Source organism: Calypte anna, chromosome 3, assembly GCF_003957555.1.
Source record: "Calypte anna isolate BGI_N300 chromosome 3, bCalAnn1_v1.p, whole genome shotgun sequence".
Taxonomy (NCBI): domain Eukaryota; kingdom Metazoa; phylum Chordata; class Aves; order Apodiformes; family Trochilidae; genus Calypte; species Calypte anna.
Window position 1 is genome coordinate 22,193,690 of NC_044246.1, and position 22,330 is coordinate 22,216,019.

The window sequence follows — 22,330 nt, forward strand, 5'->3', positions numbered from 1 at the left end:
TAGCAAGAAAAACCTGAGCTTAAACTAACAACTGACGCCTCCTACTGCAAAAATACTGGCAAGTTTTTCACTGTTCTCACAATGAAGACTGGATTCCCAGACTCTGTAAGAGCAGTTACATGGATTTTTTGGATTATCTTTTTCTCTCTAGTGGTGGGCCAATATTTAGACTTTCCTGAGTTTCTAGGGAATTAATTTTCTATTTTAAAAAGGCTTAGGAGAGCTATTCTGTGGAATCCTCATTCACACTAAGTAACCTTTATCTATATTAAAATTATTTCTACAATTTAGTCTACGTAGGTGGAGATGGGCAGATATCAAAAAATGCATTTTCTTCAGTTGGGATAAACAAGGTGGTATGAGTGGTTTTGTGTGCCAGAAATGAAAGAAAACCCTTCTATTAAATGATAAATTCCTAATGCTCATCTGAAAATAGCTTCACAAAAGCCAAATATGCCTTTTAAAAAAAAAAAATTTAAGTAGTTTGAAAACAAATTTTATTTTTATTCATCATCAACCTTGTTAACTCTATTTTTCATCTACTGGGAATAGCTTTACCATACATGGAAAGAGTTTATGAACACTATATGGGTTTCAAAAAGATCTTACAGTTAAAGGTTGTATATTTTATGGGCTGTTGAGAAAACAGAGCTTTCAGAAACCATTCAAGCCTATCTACTTGATATCTACAAAGTGTGATAAAAAAACAAAATATTGATCCTATTTCTGGATTAATGAATAAAGTGCTTAACCTCAATTTCAAGGCAACCAGAACTTGTTCCATTTACCACATTTTTCCCCAAGTATTGACATATAATTGGAATGTCTTTCATCAACATAATATTGATACAGTTTTTCATACTTTGAAAACACATTAGGAAATACCTAAAATTCTGATGTTATAAATCCAGTCTGCACAAATCTAATTTCTAATTAAGTGATCAGAATGCAAATAATCATGAAGTATTTAGCAACCAAAGTGGGAAAACCTATAAATCTACAATAGCATAGAACAGGAAATATTCTCTTACTGAAGAAACTACAAGGCAAATTACAGTTTTAGTATCAGCTTCATAAAAGAATCATACTCTTTCATTTTAAGATGAATTTTCCATTTTCAGCCTGGAGATGAGAGGGTTCTGGGGAGACCCAAGAGAAACCTTCCAGTATCTGAAGGGGGCCTATAGGAAGGCCAGAGCAGGACTGTTTGCAAGGGCCTGGAGTGATAGGATGAGGAGCAATGTTTTTAAACTAGAGTATATTTATTTGGATGTTAGGAAAAAGGTCTTTACCATGAGGGTTGTGGATAAATGGAACATGTTGCCCAAGGAGGTAGTTGAGGTCTCATCCCTGGAGATATTCAAGGTGAGGCATGATGAGGCTCTGAGCAACCTGATCTAGTTGAGGATGTCCCTGTTTACTGCAGGGGGGTTTGGACTGGATGATCTTTAGAGGTTCCTCCCCACCCAAATTATTCTATGTTTCTATGAATTGTAATCCAAAATTCACCCTTACTAGCTCTTTCATAAATTTATTTTATTGACAGTCATTAATACCTATTGATCACTTTTATTTTAGCAGCATTTACTAGTGAATGACCTATAAGAATTTCAGTAACTTAATGCTCCTTTGGGGAAACAGACATCTTGTTTGACATGGTATACTACATTACTTCTTTATAACAACTGTAGAGACACTATATGAAAACTTATTGAGGCATCTCAAGTGACGAATTAATCAAATCAGCTTAGAAAGGATTAGTCATTTAAGAGCATTTTCAAGAAACATTTCACTGCTTGCCCGCATGATCTAAATTGCAGCTAAAATTTACATGAAAATGTATTATGTACTGAATTACAAGCAACAGAAGAATTTTGTTGTCTGTATTGGGTTTATGCACCAAGGATTTGGTAGCAAGGGCCTGCAGGGGTGGCTTCTGTGAGAAGGCACCAGTTGTCCCCATGCTGGGCACAGCCAGTTCCAGCTGGCTCTGAAACAGATCTGCCACTGGCCAAAGCTGAATCACTCAGTAATGTCAGTTGCACTCTGTGATAACATATTTAAGAAGGGCTAAAAAAAAATGCTGCACAACAGCAGCTGAGGAGTGAAAGTATGTGAGAGAAACTACTCTGCAAGACACCGAGGCCAGTGAAGAAGGAGGGGGAAAAGGTGCTCCAGACACCAGAGCAGAGATTCTCCTGCAGCCTATGGTGATTCAGGTTGTGTCCCTGCAGCTCATGGATACCTGCAGTGGAGCAGATATCCAGCTGCACTCTGTTGAAGGGAACCCACACTGGAGCTGCTCTTCTGGCAGGACCTGTGGCCCCATGGGGAACCCATGCTGGAGCAGTTTGTTCCTGAAGGATGGCATTCTGTGGAAAGGACTTATGCTGGAGCAGTTCTTGAAGAACTACAGCCTACGGAGAAGACTCGTATCGGAAAAGTCTGTGAAGGACTGTCCCCCTTTAGAGGGATGCCATGCTGGAGCAGGGGAAGAGAGTGAGGAGGAAGGAGCAGCAGAAACCAAGCATTATAAACCCCCATTCCTGTCTCCCTGCACTGCTCATGGGGAGAAGGTAGAAGGGTTGGGAATGAATTTGAGCCTGGGAAGAAGAGAGGGGGTCGGAGCAAGGTGTTTTTTAGATATATTCTTATTTGTGATTCTCCTACCCTGATTAATTGGTAAGAAATTCAATTAATATTCCTAAGTCAATTTGGTTTTAATCATGGCAGCAACTGGTAAATGATCTCCTTATCCTGACCGATGAGCCTGTTATCATATTTTTCTCCCCTCTGTTCTATTGAGCTGTGGGAGTGATAGAGCTGTTTGGTGGGCACCTGGCAACCAGCCAAGGTCAATCCACCACATTTAGAACCTCTTATAATCTCTGTAGAAATATGGATTTTAAATGCTTGAAGTAGGTCAAATCATCTCTGGATTAGAGCCTTAGTCTGGGTACTAAGGCTTTACCTGAAGGACTCCAACAAGCTGTAGGAGAGAAGGAATAAATCCATGGGTACATCCTCCTCAGACCACAGGATCTCAGCTAAATGACAGTCACATCACTTAAATCATCCATAGCAGATGTGCAAACCTAAAACCACACAACTTGCCTCAGACTGCTTTCAGTCCAGGATATAAAGATCCTTTGCACAAAAATCTGTGATCTAGATAACCAGTTATCTGTTAGAGACAGATAAAAGTTAAATAAGTTGTCCAAGGCCAGAGAGTAGACATAAAATCACAACACAGAATCCACCAATGAGGAAACAGAATAAAATATATTTTGCTTAGATTGGCATGGAGAAATTCCCAAGCCACAGATCCATCTATATGTTTCAGTCATGGCCCATGTCCTGGGTCTTCAGTGCTGTGTGACACACTCCTGTCAAGCATAAAACCCTTCTTCCCACCAGAACTTGTGGGATTTAGTGAGTACAAATACAAGAAAAAGCAGTAGGCTGTAAGCCTGACCATTCTGAAATAGATCACCAAATGGACCAATATTTTAAAATTATAACCTTTAACTGTTCTCACTTATTTTAAGAAAGTTTTGTTAAAATCTTGCTGAAATTCAGCCTACCATACCAGAAGGAAATCTGGAATACAGTTTTGAGCGGGTATCATGAAAAAGAATTGGAAAACTTGTCATGCAGAGAGACAGAATACAAGGCTGTGGATTGAGTCTTTGAAAACAACCTGCTGCCAACTCTCTCATGAGATTTAAAATCAAGGCTTGAAGCACTCCTCGCTGAAATGTTTGATCTGAGAGAGGTTCTCTCTCTAGAGAGAGCCTGGAGTTCATATCCAAAAGCAAGAAAGTTTACTCCAGCAGGGAGACAGATGACTGCTGCAATCACTGCTCTCTCAAGAAATATATTCTTACCATAAACTTTGGCTTTAAATCAAAAAATCATGCTTACTTTGTGAAAATGCATAATGTTCTTTGCCATTTCCTTTAGTCCTACAAAATCCCAAATAACACATCTACATCCCATTGCATTTGTTCTTTTATTCCAGGACACAAACTATGGCTGTAGCAGAATGAACTGAAGAAATACACTGTGGTACAACCCAGTGTAAGGTAATATTGGTCACAAAGCTCATACACATGGGAAGAGGACAAAACCAGAATGCTTCCAAGTGCTGCCAAAGGCCTTTTACTTTCCTAAAGAAAGTGCCAAAAAATGTGCACCTCACCACAAGCGAAAACCAACAGGCAGCTATCATGAAAGCTTCTCTCTTCTTGTGCTTATACTAACCCAGAGCTATGAAGTCCAAGCCAGAAAACCAGAGGTGTTTTAAGTCTTTGCTGGGTAAAAACAGCAAAGCAGACTGTGAATCCTGCTGCTCTCCAAACCTGTAATGTTTCTCTTACACCCAGCACACTGCATTAAGGACCCTCACATCCATAAGGGTGAGTTTGTCACTTGAACATCCCACATACCACCAGTGTCTACACCCTGGTTCCCCTCTGAGATTCAAAAAAAAGAGAGAAACATCAAGTTACCCTGCTTGAATTTCACAACATCGTTACAGCAGTAAGGGTGCTGAGAAATCCTGTTAGCTTCCTTTCAGCTGCAAAACCTGTGAGTGTGACACACAGCCACCTCCAGACACAGACTGTAGCTCAAGTGTCTTGACATGCCGGGGACACAGAAGCACTGGCTGACTCTCCCCCTGCTTCCAGTTAGGTGAAAAAATTGATGACTGACAGCACAAAGAGTTAATGAAAGATCTTTCTCTACCCTTTTAGGAAAAATACAAAGTTTTCTAAGCCTGAGCTCCACACAGAGGTAACCAGATGGTGAAGGGAAGGATTGCAGTCACTCGAGGAAACTGCTCAGGGAGTCACCTGACAGTGAACCATCAGCTTCTGAAATGAGAATACTTCACTGGGGTTTGTTAGGAAACTGAGTGAAAGGAAACTGTTTTAACAGCACAGACACAGACAGCCATGGCACAATGGGGACAGAGCACTGGAGGTGTCTCTCTTCAGTCATGAAGTCTTCAGACCTCAAAGACAGCAACATTTCATAACTCTGCTCTGTGCTGGGTGGGCACAAAGGAGAACACATAGACAGAAGGGTCCTGCCCTCTCAGCTCAGCTCAAAACAAGTGCAAGACTGAGAGGAAAAGCAGCACAAGGAATGGAGAGGAAGGAATGGGAAGATGCTTTTCACTTTGCCTATACTGAGCTCTAGAGTTTGTTAAGGTCAAGACCTATTGGTTTTGGTACCTTACAATGTGTCTGTATGTCTGCTTAATTCTGGCACAGTGGTTATAAAGTGGATCCAGGCCAGCAGGAAGAGCGAGGGACATCTGTAAGGTCAGCACTGCTCACTGGCACTGAGATGTCTGGGATGGGGAGCTGCATCTCTACAAGGAAAGGGATCACTTGAGGAGACCCAGCTGTGAACATGGTGAAAGAGTGGGCCAATGCTGAAGCCCACTTAAGCTGAATAAAACCTGGCTAGAAAGCATCTTGCACTGTACAGTACCATGGCCATGTGAAGTGCATATGCACTTCATATGCAGCATGCATATGCACGCTGGAGACAGGGACACCTCAGTGGAATAACCAAGTCCAAAAAATACACTCATGAGATCATTCAGGCAAAAAAATCCAAAAACCAAAAAAAAACCCCCAAAAATCACCATAGATGCTTTTCCATGTATTTGGAATCTGTATGAATATATTTGAAGTATCTGCACTTCAACAAGTTGAACACTTTCAGAGCCAGAGATGAAACTCTGAAATTAAAAATATAATTCTGATACTTATATTCTGAAAGATAAGCAATACATCAGAAATGTAACTCACAGAAGGTACTGGTTCATCTGAGTCCTACAAAATTCCATTTGCAGAAACAGACCAGGAGGAGTGCTAAAAGCAACATGCTGGGGAGCTATTTCCATACAAGATTCATAGCTATTTAAAACAGATTAAATTCTAAACTCTAAAAAGCATCCTTTTAATATGCATTATCTCCAATCTCTAAAGTATCATATTGTCTATGATATCTATCCTGCATTCCCAACAGGAATAATACTTACATTATTTAACATTTGCATTCTGATTGCAATCAGCTTTTTTTCTATAAAATAAATAAAATTAGTTTTATAAACGTAGAACCACCAAAATCTTACTTCCATTACCAATCAACATCCCTTTCCTGCTGACTGCAACTCAATTAAAAACCAATTATTTAAATAACTGGATGAAAATTGCTATTATAAAATGTACCTTTTTATTAGGAACATGTAGAAAATTCACAGGAATTATGATACTGTGGTTACAAAGTGTTTTGTAACCTGGATTGGGAAAAGCTATGCCAATGAACACTAAAGAGTATCACTTCTGCAGTAGACATTTAATTCTAAAACTAGGACTTTTGGCTCAGCACACAGTGATGTGACTGAGCTAGCATTACTGTGAGCTTAAAGAGAGTTGATCCTTCTTTGCATCAAAGTTTTTTTATTTCTACTGATGTTAAAGAAGTCATATATGCTTAGACCACCTTTACTTCACTTTACCATCTTACCACTTTACTCACAGTGTTATTTTTAAGCATGCTAGTCATCGACACCAATGCTTTAAGTGATTGCAATACCAAATTATTTAGTTTCTTTTATTTTTCACATTAACACAAGGTAGCTAGCGGGTTTTTATACTTGGTATTAAGAGGACATCTCTCTCAATCTTCTTTCAACTTTATATCTTCTCTTTGTCCTGCAGGAACTCAATGTCATTGGAAAAAAAAGTCCTATGAGGAAATCCTCAAGTATAAATTTGCTTCTTAGCTTTTTGTTACATCTATTTTCTACCAGAGCTTTGATTTATTTGACCAACGTGTGAATAGAACATTCTCCTTTGCCCAATACTGAAAAGTTTAATTCTTTGATATTGATAACATATGCAGAAAGAAAACACCATCAAGCTATTTTAATTTCATTTTGCTAATTTTAGGTACCAAAAAAAAAAAAAAATTGATGCTCTAGGCTTACAGTCTAATTTTACATTACAGACTTCAAAGATGAAAAGGTTTCTACTGTTTCAGGTATAATTATCTAGGACTTAAGTGGCAGCTGGAAGTTACCATGGAGAACTCCTTAGGAACAAAAAACAAGTCTCCTATCAAACATATTTCTTTATGTCAAGAAGCATCTTCATATCATAATATTTTAAAGCAATTGTAGGTACTCCTATATATATATTTTCAATATAATATTGTTGTCTTCTACATAACAAAATCTTATCAACTGAATTATACCTACTAGAATTCTAATAAAACTCTACAGAGCTGGATCGCTGAATATTACACAGAGACTTTAAAATGTTATTTTAGGTTATGATGATGCACATTTAACAAAAAACCTTGAACCACGACACAGGAAGAAAACAAAAGAGCCAAAAAATCAAGGATAAGAAAATCAAAGCATTATAGTTAGGAAAATAATTCCAAAATGTGACTGATACTAAAAGAAATTACTCTTGATAGAATCAGTTATGTTGCTATTAATTTTACATTGTGATTAATGTTTTTGACTTGTGCCATGTATTAAAATTCAGACTTTTCCTTCTACTTTTCTTGTAACTTCAGGCATTGCCCCTAACCTCTTCTTAGCTGCTTTACAAACTTAAGTTGCAGAAAGCAGTTTTATCACAAGTGCATGACAGTTCATAAATGTGGTGGAATCTGTCCACTTTACAGAAATGTAAAATACTTTCACATACACACAGTCTTTAATAAAACTAACACTGGAATAAATACTTACCTAGGCCTTCTGACTTTACATGCTATCAGTGTCTCTTAGACAAGCTCTGACAAACCTTCTCCTAAGAGAGCTTATGAAGAATACCAGAATTCAATAATTTATTTTTTTTTTCATACAGACATTCCTGAAAAGTGACTATATACACAATGACCATTAAAATCAAAGCTACTTACTCTTTTTCTCAAGTTGTAGGTCAGAATGAGATTTCGGGAGAAAGAGTGTGAAAACGCTGTATAAAACTCCAGCACTTTCTGCAAGGCATCTCTCTTAATCACATGAAGATCACAGTAAGTCAAAGCCCTTACATTGGCACAGGACTGGGCGAGGGTAGACTCCTTCCAGAAGACATCACCAAAAACATCTCCTTTGCCTAGAGAAAAGCAGCAGCATTGCTTTCAGTAATGGTACGATTTCCACCAAAATATGAAAGAACATACAAGTCATTTAAGAAGTTAAAATTCTTCTATTTTATGTTAGAAAAAAAATAATCAAATATTTAATTGTAACTTCTTCCACTATATTTTTGTTAATCACAATAGCCCAGCAAAATTCCACAAGAATAAACCATGATCAAAAGTGTTTGATGTGACAAGTCCCCTTTACATATCAGTAAAGGTCTGACTTGAAAAAATCAAGGAAAGTGATTTGTTCTTGGTTCACATTCTTCTCTGATCCTTTTCAAACAGATTAATTAAGAGGAAATGCTATTTCCTTTTCTTCTTTTAACTGGCAAGCAAAGGATTTGTCTCTTACATCTGTGTTGTTGAGTTTTCTCAATCTGGCTAAAAATTACCCACTCCTGTGTCAGTCAGACCATCTTGTCTATAACATCAGTGCAGTTGCAGCCTGTAGCAAAACACTATCGCAGATCAGTATTAAAGTTTGCCCTAGTTCACCAGATCATCACCAGAAAAGTCTGCTTTTGCAACATTATGAAATAGCAGATCTCAACTCTGGTGGCTCTAATGCTCTGCAGCTGGTGAGAGCCTCAAAAAAAAAAAATCTTTCAGTCTTTGTGCATGTGTGCCCCCATATAATACTGTAGAGGTATATGGTAACAATGCAGTCAAAACCAAGAGTAGTACAGGTTATTTATCACCAAGATAATACTGACAAGACAAGAATATTAGGCTGTTACACACTGGAAGAGAGAAAACATCGCCATTTCCTCATAGCCTTCCCATGTTGAAGCCCATCTCTGTGAGCTTGGGGCAGCCAGGGAAAACCTTACTGAGGAATGCTGCAAAGAGGGAGGGCCTTTACAGCAATCTGGGCACTAAAACACAGGGCAAGTTTACCAAAACCTGCCTGATCCCCAGCCAGGATTTCACCAGTTATACCCCAGCTCAGGCTGGGCACAAAAAGGGAATGTCTAGGAGAAAATCACAAGCTCCTTTACAGATTAATGGTAATTCTTTTTCTATTTTCTGACATGTAATGCTAGCAAGATAAGAATACTTGCTTCTTATCTTGGTAATGAATAACTACATTGTTCTTGTTTTGAATGGTATTTTTCTCTTAAACCTCTGGTGTGGTGAAATCACACTTTAGTACAAATAACAAAGGAGAACCTTCACAATGTCTATCAAGTTGTGGTAGGGATGAACCAGATGATCCCTCTTCTTACAAGTAAAACTTTGCACACAGCAATTCTTATAGCCAAAGCATCAACATATATATAAGTTTATTGACTTCACCTGGGTCATTTTAGATTTAATTCCCTAAACAAATAGTCAAGAATGAAAGGTTATTTGAAAGCCAAGAGAACTATCATGAGGAAAGAGGTCAAGAAAACTTCTAAATTAAATCCAGAACTCTCATCTCAGCCCTTGAGCTGAACTTCTACCATTAGGTAATCTGTTCCATCAGAAGGACAAGCATTTTCTCTTTGAGAAACTATGGGCCTGATGGTAAGCTACACAGTAGTGCAATAACCTGTGGTTAACACTGATGTGCTCCCAGTCTTCCACACAAGCCCTGAGCAGGTTCACTTCTTAGGGACTAGTTCAGTCCCTGAGCACTTTGGAGGAGCATATGTAGTATTTCCATTTTAAAAGCATATATATACTGAAATCAACAGTTCCATAAACACTTTTTTCCCTCTAAAGCATAGAGTGAGGATACCTGTTCTTGCACCTCTAGTCTCTTCACACAGGACAGGGAGAATATCCAGAAATACAAGGGCTGCATAACAGCAAGCATGGTGATAATCCAATAGCCTGGTGCAGTAAGCAACTTCTCCTTTTAATGGTAATGACTTTTCACATTTTCAATTATTTAAACATACGCTTTTTCAGTACATACATTAAAAATAGCCTAAGAAAAAAACTTCCATGCACTTAAAATAGATCATCATTTACAAGGCTTTTAGACAGACAAACACGTAATACATTCAAAATTGAAGTGAGACAATTTTTATGCACCATAAAACCTGATATGCTTGACTGGGTAAAAATGGATTGTTTGCTTTTGGAATAAATATGCTTTCACTCACAATCTTCCAGGCAATTAGCTAAACAACTGTTTTAATTAACGCTCTGGAATCTATCAAGTATTGAAATGTGCCATTACTGGTGAGCAACAGTTAAAGCCGGCATTCCAAACACAAGGGAAAAGCATTCTAGCTCATTTCTTAGCATATTTCTTAGTATCTCCAGACAAGTTTCCCTACCTTAACATGAAAATAGTTATTTTACTGCCCCACAGTAACATGAAGAATAATCTGTACAATGCAAATACAAACAGCACGATGCTGCTTTGTATAGATGCCAAATGACATATAGCAGAAGTTAGTTACACTCTACTTTTTAAAAAAAAATTAATTCTGCTTTTCATGTAAGAAAGTAACAATGGTGTCCCTCACCTGTGGCAGCAGCCCCAGTTCTCACTTGCTATTTTCAAGTCCTGACAAACTCTGTCCCCCCTGCAGTTCCCTGCCACCCCAAGGGAGCCACTTCCCATTCATGGCAAGGGGGAGGCAGGGTTTTTCATGGCTGCTGGGTGCCCACTGAGCTGAACCATAGGGAGAAAAGTAACACACAAACTACAACCTGAAACAGATCACAGCAGCCTCGATTTTTAAGAAACAAACCAGGCTGAACCAAGAAGTTGTACTGCTTTCTATCACTAACAATTTTCCTGAAGTTAATTGAGTTAACAGCCAGTGATCTTCTAATAGAAAAATCAATTCTAGGTTACAGTTCGATCTCCAAAGCAAGACAAATGTGCAAAGATACCTCTTTGTTTCTGTCAAGTGTGTTTTCTAAATGACACCTACCAAAAATATCTGTCAGATTTACTGACAGATACACTGTCAGATTCTAAAAAAAAGCTTGTGTTTGACATTCATAGAAAAAGGGGGGGAAAGGAAGAGTAGGAAGTCTTGATAGTAAGCGGGAATTAAAATTACACCCAGGAGTACCTGCAGCGGATTAGACTGCATACCAGCTCCCTTCATTTATATGTTCTCCATAAAGCTCAAACACTCAGCGGAAAAAAAAAAAAAAAAAAAAAAAAAGGACAGATTAAGTAGCTATTTATCAAAAATATCTGTAACTGGAAAGCAAGAAGAGTAAGATGAGACTTCTAAGTTTGTCAGAAGGTGGTTGGCACAGTGTAATGGCTGCATTAGAGAACCTGAGTCAAAAGCCTCTTTTTACATGTATCTCCAGGCTTTATATATTTCACCTTGCCTCTGAAGAAAAGTTAAAAAGCTACAGAAATGCAGATGGCCATTTGCTTGTCAGTACTTTGCATTTCTCATTCCCAGATTGCTGAATTCCAGACATTTGCCAGGAACATTATCTGTCAATCACACTTAAAATGGATGATCTAAGCTTTTACCATCAATCATTTATATTTCCTGCTGGATTTGTGGGCTAAGGACCTTTCCCACCACCAGCTCATTATGCACTAAAAAGCCAAATCATTCTGACTTTTATGTTTGCTTGTTTGTTTCAATTATAACTAGGTCCCCAAACTGTGCTATATTTAAACAGTGAATAATTATTTTATAAACCCAGCATCTTCTGTTTCCATATTTATTCTTTTCTCCATACTAAATTTGCTATTTATCTTAAAAGTCAAGAGAGGATTTCTCTGTTCATTCTGCAAATTCACACTGAGTCAGGCAAAATGTCAAGACACATATATCCACTCTGTCTCTTAAAAACAGGACCAGTAATGAAGATCTGATTCCTGCAACTTAGCTAAGTGCTTTGCTGATTCTGTTCAGAAGAAAAAAAAACATTTTTGCCTTTATATTCCTATAAGAAACTTAGGTTTTTTCACTCCTATAAACAGGGAGTACTGAAGAGCTCTTAGGCAAAGAAAAAATATGACTTAAGACTCTGAAGAAAACATGCGTCTATGTGAAATACTTTGACTTAATAACCTACTTACTTCTCTTTTGGGTTTTGGCTGGATTAGAAGATGAGGCCATGGATTCATGTGCTGAAGGTCTACCAAGTCAGTACAGACTTTGATAGGATTCATACAAATCCATGGATTAATTACATCAGACAAAATATTTGTGTTAGAATCATTCTCAAATCAGTGGTAACACCAGAATCTAGCGTGGATCCCTTTCAGATTTTCCTTCACCTGCATGTTTGAACTAGAGAAGAATTGTGATCTGATATAGTATCAGCAGACCCAAAGATAAGACAGAATGACCTAACACAGCTTGATGGCACCTCAGCAGCATTGCAGCACAAAGTGTATCTTGGAAACCAGGTGTGAGCAAACACTGTTATCTGTGATGCTGATCCACAGCTGCTGCCACACAGCTCACTGAAGCACCCACACACCCTCAGGATTTGTCCTCCACCTCCAAGCTGAGGGAGACACCAGCTGCTGTGAAGGCAAACACAGACTCTCCCTCCGTGTGACAGTCTCTATCCTCGTGACTGCTTGGTTAAAATGCTGCCGAAGTTTAAAGGCAACCAAAAAAATTGGCCCGATTTTTCTTTTTTTTTCTTTCCCTCCTGAACAGATTTGAACAGAACCAGAGGATCTGAAGTTAGTCCCTATCAGAGTGTCCTACCAACTGTATCCAAGCAATTCCACCAAAGACAGTTTATTTCCCCTTGTGTTCAAAGCCAGGGATGTTAGGCTCAGGTCAAAGCCCCCTGTGATCACCATGTGTCTATTTGGCTTCAACAGAAAATCCTTCCTTCCCTCATCTCGTCCTTATCTAAGTAAGCCACATAACTTACATCTTCTGATTTTACAGAAAGACGAAAGACTCAAGGAAAGTAGAGCACGTTGCTTTAAGGCAATGAGTATCTGCCAGCCAGAAAAAACAGAGCTACCATTTGGCATCAAGGTCAAGTATTCTGTGTCTGTCCCAGAGACAGACTGCGCAACTTGTCAGCCACTGCAGTTTGGTCCTGTAGCACAGTACAGCTGCCAGCAGATGATGCATGCAAATCATTTGATACTTTGCATTTTCTTAAGATTTCTCCAGTGCAAACTGAGATATATAACATGAAGTGAATTACCAACTTCACTGGAGAGAATATAGTATTTTTTACTAACCAGAGGTTTTGCTCATTCTTTTCCGCTAATAAGACTGAAAGGAAAAAAAAAGCTGGAATACCAGCACCAGATACCAAAAGAAGTGCTATAGTGATGATAAACAGAAATTGTACTTTCAGCCATTTGCGGGTGCACAAATAGAAACAGAGTGTATCTGTTCATGTTTTTAAAAACAGCTTGGCAACATTTTGCAGACAGTTTACTATACAACTGCATCAATTTGCTCTGCTGAAGCAACACTACTGTACAGACAAAACAAAAAACATTTCTTTTAAAGCAGGGATGAGAGGCAACAACATGACTTAGTTACAGCTAAGATTTCTATTATTGTAATGAATATGTTTATTTGTCTCTCTGAATAGAGTGTGGATTATATTTCACTACTTGACTTATTGTGATGAGAAGAGTTTTAAAATGTCAATTAGGCCCTACAAGGCTTATTCACAAAAGGCTAGGAGGCTTCAACAGAATATGAATCATTTATCCTTATTTGCTTTTTAATGGTTACTGTAAAAAATGTTTAAGTGTGTGGCCTGTTTTTATAAACTCAGAAGACATAGAAGTTGATGGTTTAAATAACTGGACATATGTATTTGAATTTGTATGCATTCATTGAGTAACAGGGAAAAAAAACAGCTCAATTTGGGCTGTCACTGCATGGACAGTCTAAGCTCTCTGATCAAAAAACCTGTATGAGAAGCTCAGGCTGCAATATTCTGAGAGCTATTCCCTGACAACTTGGAAACAAGCCTTATGTTACATCTACTTCTTGAAGTTAACAGCAAAGCCCTCAAATCTGACACTTTTTTATTTCAGACAAAAGGATTCACAAGAGTTCAAAAGACCAGATTTTACATTCTGAAACATGCAAGCATTTTGACAACACAAAGTCCATAGATAAAGCATACTTAATTTTACTTAATATTGCTTGCAGCTATTTGAAAATAAATTCAACAACGTTTCAGAAACATACTTCTGAAAAAATTTATTTTGAAACTTGGAGAAAGCAATGAAAATAAGTGCCCTGTGAATTTATGTAGAGAAGACAAACCAGGTGCCTTGAGTTGCCAAAGAGTGGGTGTGAGTCCACCTGTGCCTGATTAGGACAGGCCCCTATTGGGCATGAGCAAGGCCAGGGGGCCAATAAAGGTGGAACACACACCCACAGAGAAGAGCTCAGCTCACTCTGGTGTGAGGCATGGAGAGGCCAGCAGCTCATCGAGCCTCTGGAGCAAGAAAGGCTCTTCCCACTACACTTCTACCCTGGAAGCGCTGTGTGGTGGCTGGAGTCCTGGAAGAGACCAGCAGCTCGTCGAGCATCAGGAGCAAGAATGGCTCCTCCCGCTACAAATTTATTTTTTTCTTATTATCTTTTAACCTGACTTTAGACTGAAAAAACGTATTCTTCCTTCAGTAAAAATATAAACTAGTCTGAAGTGACAGGTTCATAACTGAGGCTTCTCTTCACAGGGAATCCCCCTCTTCCCCAATTATTCCAGCAAGTATTAATCAAGTCTTAAAAATCTGTTTCTCAAATACCTTGCACCCTTACACTCAACTACCTTACACCATCTGTAGATGGCAGCAGACAGGCAGCAGCAGCCTGGTGACTCATAGTTTTAATCCTCTACCAGAAAGAAGTTGGGCACAGAACAAGTAATTTCTGGTTGAGGTCTAAAAAGAGGTAACTCCTGATGCAAACCCACACTACTATTTCTAAATAGCTGGAGCACGAGAATAAGGAGAACACTTTGTCCAAAACCACCATTTGGATAAAACCTATATTTCTCAATAAAAATTTTAATGCTGCTCCCATATCCACCAAGAATTTTCTTTAATTAATATAGATTTCTTTATGGCACTGCATTTTAAAAAGTTTAACAAGTTCTCCATGTTAAATACTTTTTCCTATAGTATGCTTGGACATGCACGTAGGAAAATTTTTTTAAATCATCCCATCAGTTGATGTTTACTGAATCACTTCATAGAAACATGCAACTTGTCTGACCTGCCTATATGTGTCAACCTGAAAAAAAAAAAAAAAAAGAGAAAAAAAAGGTCTGAACAATAAATAAAAAAGCACAATAGAGCTACTGAAGATAAAGCTACTTTAATTTCAATCATTTTTTTTCAAAACACTGCTGATCACATTACAGTCTTATTCAATGGCACAAACAATGCCATGATGTTAGATAATTGTCTTAGAAAACAATAAGAAAACTCTTAACACCATCCATAATCCTGCAGCCACTTATGAAGACTAAGAGTAGAACAGCCTGGCATCTTTCACACAGGGTGGTGGACCTAAATTTAAAGCTCAGGTGAAAAGTAGAGAGGTAAGGGACTTTTTCAAAAGATCTGGCATTAAATAACATCAGGGCCTAAAACACAAATAAATGCTGAAAATGAGGTTGTAGACAAAGCAATTTAGTTTAAGTAAAGCTGACTTAGCTCAGGTACTGGGGACAGTCTAAGAGAAGCAGCTTGGGCTCAGCACAGTTAACTTATCTGACAGCTTCCAGCCTGCCAAGAAGCAATTTTCAAAAGACTGTGTAGAAAATGCAACACTTTTCCACTGAGAAGGTCTAAGGCTGACAACACTTCTGCACTGCTCTCTTCCCTCTTCTAAGACAAACCATCCCTGTGGTGCAGTTGCCCTTACTGCTTACCCTGTCTTATCTCAGAAGCAAATCTGTCTCACCAAAATCTGACTCAACCCCCTTGTGTCTACATCTGAATGAAATGCTTTTGGCTAAATGAGTAAGCTAAAACAATTGTAAAAAAAAAAACAAAACAACCTCTATTATTCTTATAATGTTCCTTTAAGATTGCAATTAGATCAAATTAAATCAGCAGGAATTTCTCCACACAAAGCAAATGGAGCATTTAATATCCTGCTGAAACAAAACATGGCACACCAAGCTCTCCTACAATATTATGTTAAAACCACAGTCTCCAATCTTGTCAGTAAGAGCTTTGTAAATAACAAGAAAAGATCTTTATTTCAGAGGCATCCAATTTTCACTCCTTCAGCTCACGTGATATCAAAAATAAATCTATGTGCATCCTTTGCACACTCCCCCTTTTGCACCCCCCCCCCCCAAAAAAAAAAAAGTTATAAATTCCACTTTCCCCCGACGGTGACAAAGGCAGCCAGATCTAGACTACAAATTCCCGTTCTTGACATTCTGTTACTGTATTTTTTCATACTTTACATCTTCATTCTGCTATTTCCAGTCAACTTTGATAGTACTAAAGGGAACAGTAACAGCAAACTGTCCTTGTGGAGGCCAATGTTTTTCCTTATCTCAACAAGTGCCTTGATTTCCCTTCCCATCTCATTCACTTTACCTGACCACTGTGGAGTCAGGAATTGAACTCAGCAACTCTTGTGGGTCCCTTCCAACTCTAGATATTCTATGATTAATATAGTGCCAAACCAACAGTCAATAATAGTAATAATAAAGTTTATTCTTCTGAAAGGTTTTAGATCAAATAGGAAGAGCAAGAACATGATAAATGCAGAACTGCTGGGATGCAACACTTGGGATAAACTGCTTTATGTGGGGGTTTTTCTTTTTAACTAAACCTTCTAATAAATATTATTTTTCTCGTCCACTGCTCAGCTCTGAATACAACAGTGGCTTTCAAGGCTCTGTTTATCAGCTGCTAAATAATGGCTTAAAGGCTCCCAGTCTTTAATCCAACCCGCAAGACTAACCTCCTGTGTTACCATCTACACATGCAGGGGATGTGTAGGATCCCTATCCTATCCAGGGATCATCACAACCCCTTCAGCAACTGAACAATTCACATAAGTGAAGATCTGCTGCTCAGTCAGGCCCTTTGCAAGTCATTAATTCACAAATTTTTTGCAGCAGTCTGAAAATCTGAGGACAAACACTGCTTTCCCCAGAGCTAGCAAAAATAAACAAAAACAAAAAAAGCCCATCACCCCAATTTCAAGGGTTTTCTCCTTTTCTCTCTGGACTTAACTGGAATGTTTTCCTAAATTTCAAATATTACCCCGATTTCAAGCCTAAAGCATTGGAAGCAACCTAGATCTCTTGCTTCCCTCAGATATCCTAGAGAAGAGGAATTTTCTTCTCAGTCTGGGAGTACAATTTAGTCATATCTAACTTATTATTTTCTAGTAAGATTAAGGACAGTTTTCTCAACACAGATCCTTTTCTAACAAGGCCTCCTATCCAATACCCACATGTATTAACAGAAAATACTCGTGAAAAGTTAATTTTGCTACTATGCCATTGTTTTCAATAATTTTCATTAAACCATTTACGCACACATGCAATTGGAGACATCATGAATGAACTATCAGCTCCTCTAGCAATGGTGAGGAGAGATTACTAAAGATCCAGACTCCAAGGCTGGAGGACCAGGGAAACATCCTGCAAGCCCCAGTAATGGCACAGCATCTGCTCAGCTGGACTTCTGACATTAGCTGCTGGATTACTGCAGCTCCAAACAATATACATTCTCACACTGCACTAAGCAAATGTGTACCTTCCTGCTGTAAAAAAAAAATTTCAAGTATACTGAAAGACAGTTTAGGTCTTCAAACTTCTCTAAATCAAGAAAAAGCAATGAGCTGTGCAGGGTTATTTTATGCTTGTACTACAAACCCTTTTCTCCTGTGTATTTCAAAGCAAGCTGGAGGCAGACCTTATGGTTCCTGCCTGGAATATGTTAAATTCGGGGGGAATCTTTTAAGAAGATTTAGTTGAATTAAAATCCAACAAATCTCTCCTGAGCATGAGTAAATTTTAACTTCAGACCTGCAATACAGTCAAGGTATTCAGGTGGCTCAGCTTGAAAAGTCTGCTCCAGTGTAGAGGAAGGAGAGCTGCCAAATGAAGTGCACATAAACGGTTAATTGTGCATGTAAATGGTGACTGGCTTTAGTGGTGACAAAATAATCTGTTTTTTCTAACCATATTTGGATAAAAGGGCAAGTTTTTAAGCAAGAGTAGTTCAAAGAGGTATGTCAGTCTCAGACAGATAAAGCAGCATCAACCCAAATGGACAGGCTTAGAAAAGTTAAAAGCAAAGCCAAGTTGAAAATAGTCTCTTAATGGAAGTCCTGCATGACCTGTGCTTTCCTCAGTTCTCTTCAGAGGAGGGACCAGATGATTTGTCTCTGTCTCCCACAGTCCTAAGTGCTCATCAGTGCTTCACCCTATGCAATAACAACGTGTAAATGGTGCAAACTACAAAAAGAACTGTATTTCACCCAAGCATCTTCTCACTCTTCTGTGTAATCTTCACTTCTATGTAATCCCACTCATATACTGAGAAAGTAACATAGAAAGCCATGGAAATAACAGTGTCTTTTCTTGCTTTGTCTTCCTTTTCTGATCCATGGGTTACAATGATTCACAAATAAATAAACCAACTTGTTTAAAGGTAACTGTCTGTCAAATCCAAAGCCCCTGTTGCATGACCATCAGTCATTTCAGCAGAATATTTTGATAGAATTCAAAAAACCTATCTTTCATGCCAGCACATCAAACTTCATCCAAAATGCATAAATTTATTGAAATTTTTACTATAAATACAGAAAAGAATTTTTGGCTTTTGTCTCTAAGTCAAATTAATGAGGAAGGCATTCTTAGGGGACACAAAAAAGTGTATATTTTTTCACAACTGGCCTCTGTGCAATTTCTTTCAAGTCAGTACTCATATTAATCCAAGTCAATCAAAGTCAGTGCTTTGTTATAATAATATAAGCCTGACCAGAGAATACACCTGTCTCTTGGGTATTGCAGAGAACTGATTTGGAAGGATGCTATGCCAGTGTAAAAAATACACTCCAAATTTCAGGGCTACACAGCACAATTTCATATGCTAGCCTGTAAGGCTAAATTATATCAGAACTTGAAAATGTTTCATATGAATTGGATCCTTCAAGGATTAAGTATAGTTTGCCTTTGGTTTATGTAATGCTGCACAGCAGTCACACAAAGCTAATTTACAGAATTACAGAATTGCCTCTCCCCTGGCAAAAACATAAAACAAAATAAAAAAACCCTAAACAATATCTGTATCACCCACTAAAGCATGTGCTGAAGTGCCTCATCTACACGGTTTTTAAATACTTCCAGGAATGATGATTCCACCATCTCCCTGGGCAGCCCATTCCAATGCCTAACCACTCTCTCAGGAAATAAATTCTTCCTCAGATCCAGTCTAAACCTCCCCTGGTGCAACTTCAGGCCATCTCCTCTAATCCTGTCATGGTTCATTTGAGAGAAGAGGCCAACACGCACCTCCTGACAACCTCCTTTCAGGGAGTTGTAGACAGTGATAAAGTCTCCTCCAAGCCTCCTCTTCTCCATACTAAACAATCCCAGTTCCCTCAGCCCCTCCTCATAGGATTTGTTCTCCAGACTCTTCACCACCTTGATTGCCCTTCTCTGAACCTGCTCCAGCACCTCAATGTCTTTCTTGTACTGAGGGGCCCTGAACTCAACACAGCACTCAAGGTGTGGTCTCACCAATTCAGGGTACAGGGGCACAATCACTTCCCTCTCCTGCTGGCCACACTGCTCCTGATACAAGCCAGGATGCTGTTGGCCTTCTTGGCCACCAGGGAACAGAGAGATGCATTGTATATTCTATTACAAGAAAGATACAGCCTACATTGCAACTTGCAAAGCCTGCTTTATTAAGTGACAACTAAAGCTGAGCAAATAATTCAACTTGAATAATTTATGCACTTATTTCTAGTTTTTATTTTGAGAATGTCTGAGAGAAGATTACAGTCTCTCCAACATACCTGTTAACTGAAATTACCCTAGAGAATTCATCACATGGTTTGCTGTTACATGCCTGTTGTTCATAGCGATTGTGACTGGTAAATAAAGCTTAGGGCATAAGCTGTTCTGGCTGAATGATCAGAAACAATCACATTTCTTGTACTCATGGGCATTTTTTCATTTGTAGTGCCTCATTTTATGTGGCATGATTGTATTAAGAACTTGACAAGTTTAGCTGAACATGGAATTTAAAACCAAAAATCACTGCTATTCTACAGATAAGAAAACGGAGAGTACTAAGAAGTTAGGAAGGAAATCCTGACCCATCTAAATGAAGAATCCTTCAGTAACCTGGTGGTTACATTACACAATACCAAAGGAGAAGAAAGTCCAACCAATTCAGAATAGTGAAAAACTTACTTAAACATATAATGTCTTATCAGAGTAGAGAAACCTTCAACAAAAGGCTTCACAGTCTTGGGAAGACCATACATGTGGAAGGTGATTCCTTAGTTCAGAAACTGATAAAAATTGATACACAATTATCCAAAATGAAATCTCCCAGAATCAAATTCAAATCACACTTCATTTTACTTTCCTCGAGGTTTTGTTCTTGTGATGGACAGTGGAGGAGGCATTATGGGATAAAATTGTCACAAACTGAGACCAAATGTTCCATATTTGCCAAGTTAATTCATATATGCATCTTAAAAAGCAAAGTTGCTAGTATTACACAGCACTGAACAGCACAGGTGATTCTAGAACAAAAAAGAATCAGTTATCATTGTAATTTTCACCATTTTTGTTTCTTATGTGGCACAAACCATTATGAACTTGATTCCTCAGTTCACTAAATTCACCTTCTGCTATATATGCAATTCTGTTCAGAAATAGAGAAAAACTGAAATCAGCATATTTATTAGTCCCTTCATTTTCCAGTATACATTCCTCTTAGGAGAGCTGGGTGTATGCGTCCAGAAAGAGTAAGATTATCAGGCTGGTTTCTTCTCTTTTTCCAGGCTGCTATGAGTGACAGGTACTGGATTAAACCACCGTGAGAATTTACCTTATCACAAAAGGGTCTGACAGAATCAAATGATAAGTATCACCTCCTCAGTGCTCTAGCCACCCCATGATTCGTCTACATCTATTGGATTATCACACTCTTTTCTCCTAGCTTTGCCTCAGACTGTTGTTCACAGCACTATCTGCCTCTTTTTTTAGTGTCTCCAAGCTAGAGCTGTCAATACAAGATAAAACAAATCGGCTCTAAATTTTTATATCACTTTGACTTTAATAAATCTAATTGGAAAATGTTTAGCAAAAGTATATTATTATCAGGGCATGGGAGGGAGGCAAGGAAGCCAGGCACTTTAGAAATAAGTCTTCTTTGTACAGTGAATTTCTAATGAAAAGAGATGTGGCAAGACAGGGAGCAACCCAAAAATGACCAAAGGATTCCAAAGCTCAAGTAGAGTTTTCATTGACAAGATGATATAGGGTTGAAGCAAGCTGGACATGAAATGACTGCCCTTTCTATTTAGAATCATAGAATCGACTGGGTTGGAAGGGACCTCAGAGATCATCAAGTCCAACCCTTGATCCACTACCACTGCAGTTACCAGACCATGGTACTGAGTGCCACATCCAGTCTCTTTTTAAATATCTCCAGGGACGGAGAATTCACTACTTTCCTGGGCAGCCCATTCCAATGCCTGATCACCCTCTTGGTAAAGAAATTCTTTCTAATTTACCTGTGTGGAACAGGAAACATAAAACATACCTCATCAGGCTCTGGTAAAGCTTATTTCTTTGAAGCTTTAGTAATGAGCTAAGTGCTTGAGTAGAGGAGGCTATAAAAACACTCTATGCATCTGTATTTGTGCACAAGGCATATTATCAGCTGTGAAACTCACCCAATATAGCAACAACTTCATCATCCTGGATTACTTCCAAAGACCCTGAAACCACAAAGCAAAGGTTGTCAACACTCTCTCCAGCGTGGTAGATCAGATCCCCCGGAGCACAGTGCACTGTCTGAAATTCCATGGCCAGTGCTCGAAGGCACCCATCACTCGCCAGCCTGAAGGCTGGGTGCTCCTTGAAAACTTTGCGGTTCAGATGCACGCAGATATCTGCTCTCATGTCCTTAGGGCATATCTGCAAAACCTGAGAAGGAAAGCAGGCAATCAGTTCCTGTGCATGGCTTCTATGTGCCTGCTCTATGTCATTTACT

General features: G+C 38.6%; 1 protein-coding gene across 1 annotated transcript in view; it reads right to left on the bottom strand.

The window, feature by feature from the left end:
- The window catches only part of KCNH1 (potassium voltage-gated channel subfamily H member 1), a 182,654-nt gene that overhangs the window by 63,407 nt on the left and 96,917 nt on the right, over positions 1 to 22,330 (bottom strand). Inside the window, exons 9-10 of the mRNA XM_030447664.1 lie at positions 22,011 to 22,263; positions 7,954 to 8,150 (exon numbers count right to left, since the gene is read on the bottom strand). Of these exons, the coding sequence (XP_030303524.1) occupies positions 7,954 to 8,150; positions 22,011 to 22,263 (450 nt within the window). The remainder of the gene's footprint in view (positions 1 to 7,953; positions 8,151 to 22,010; positions 22,264 to 22,330) is intronic.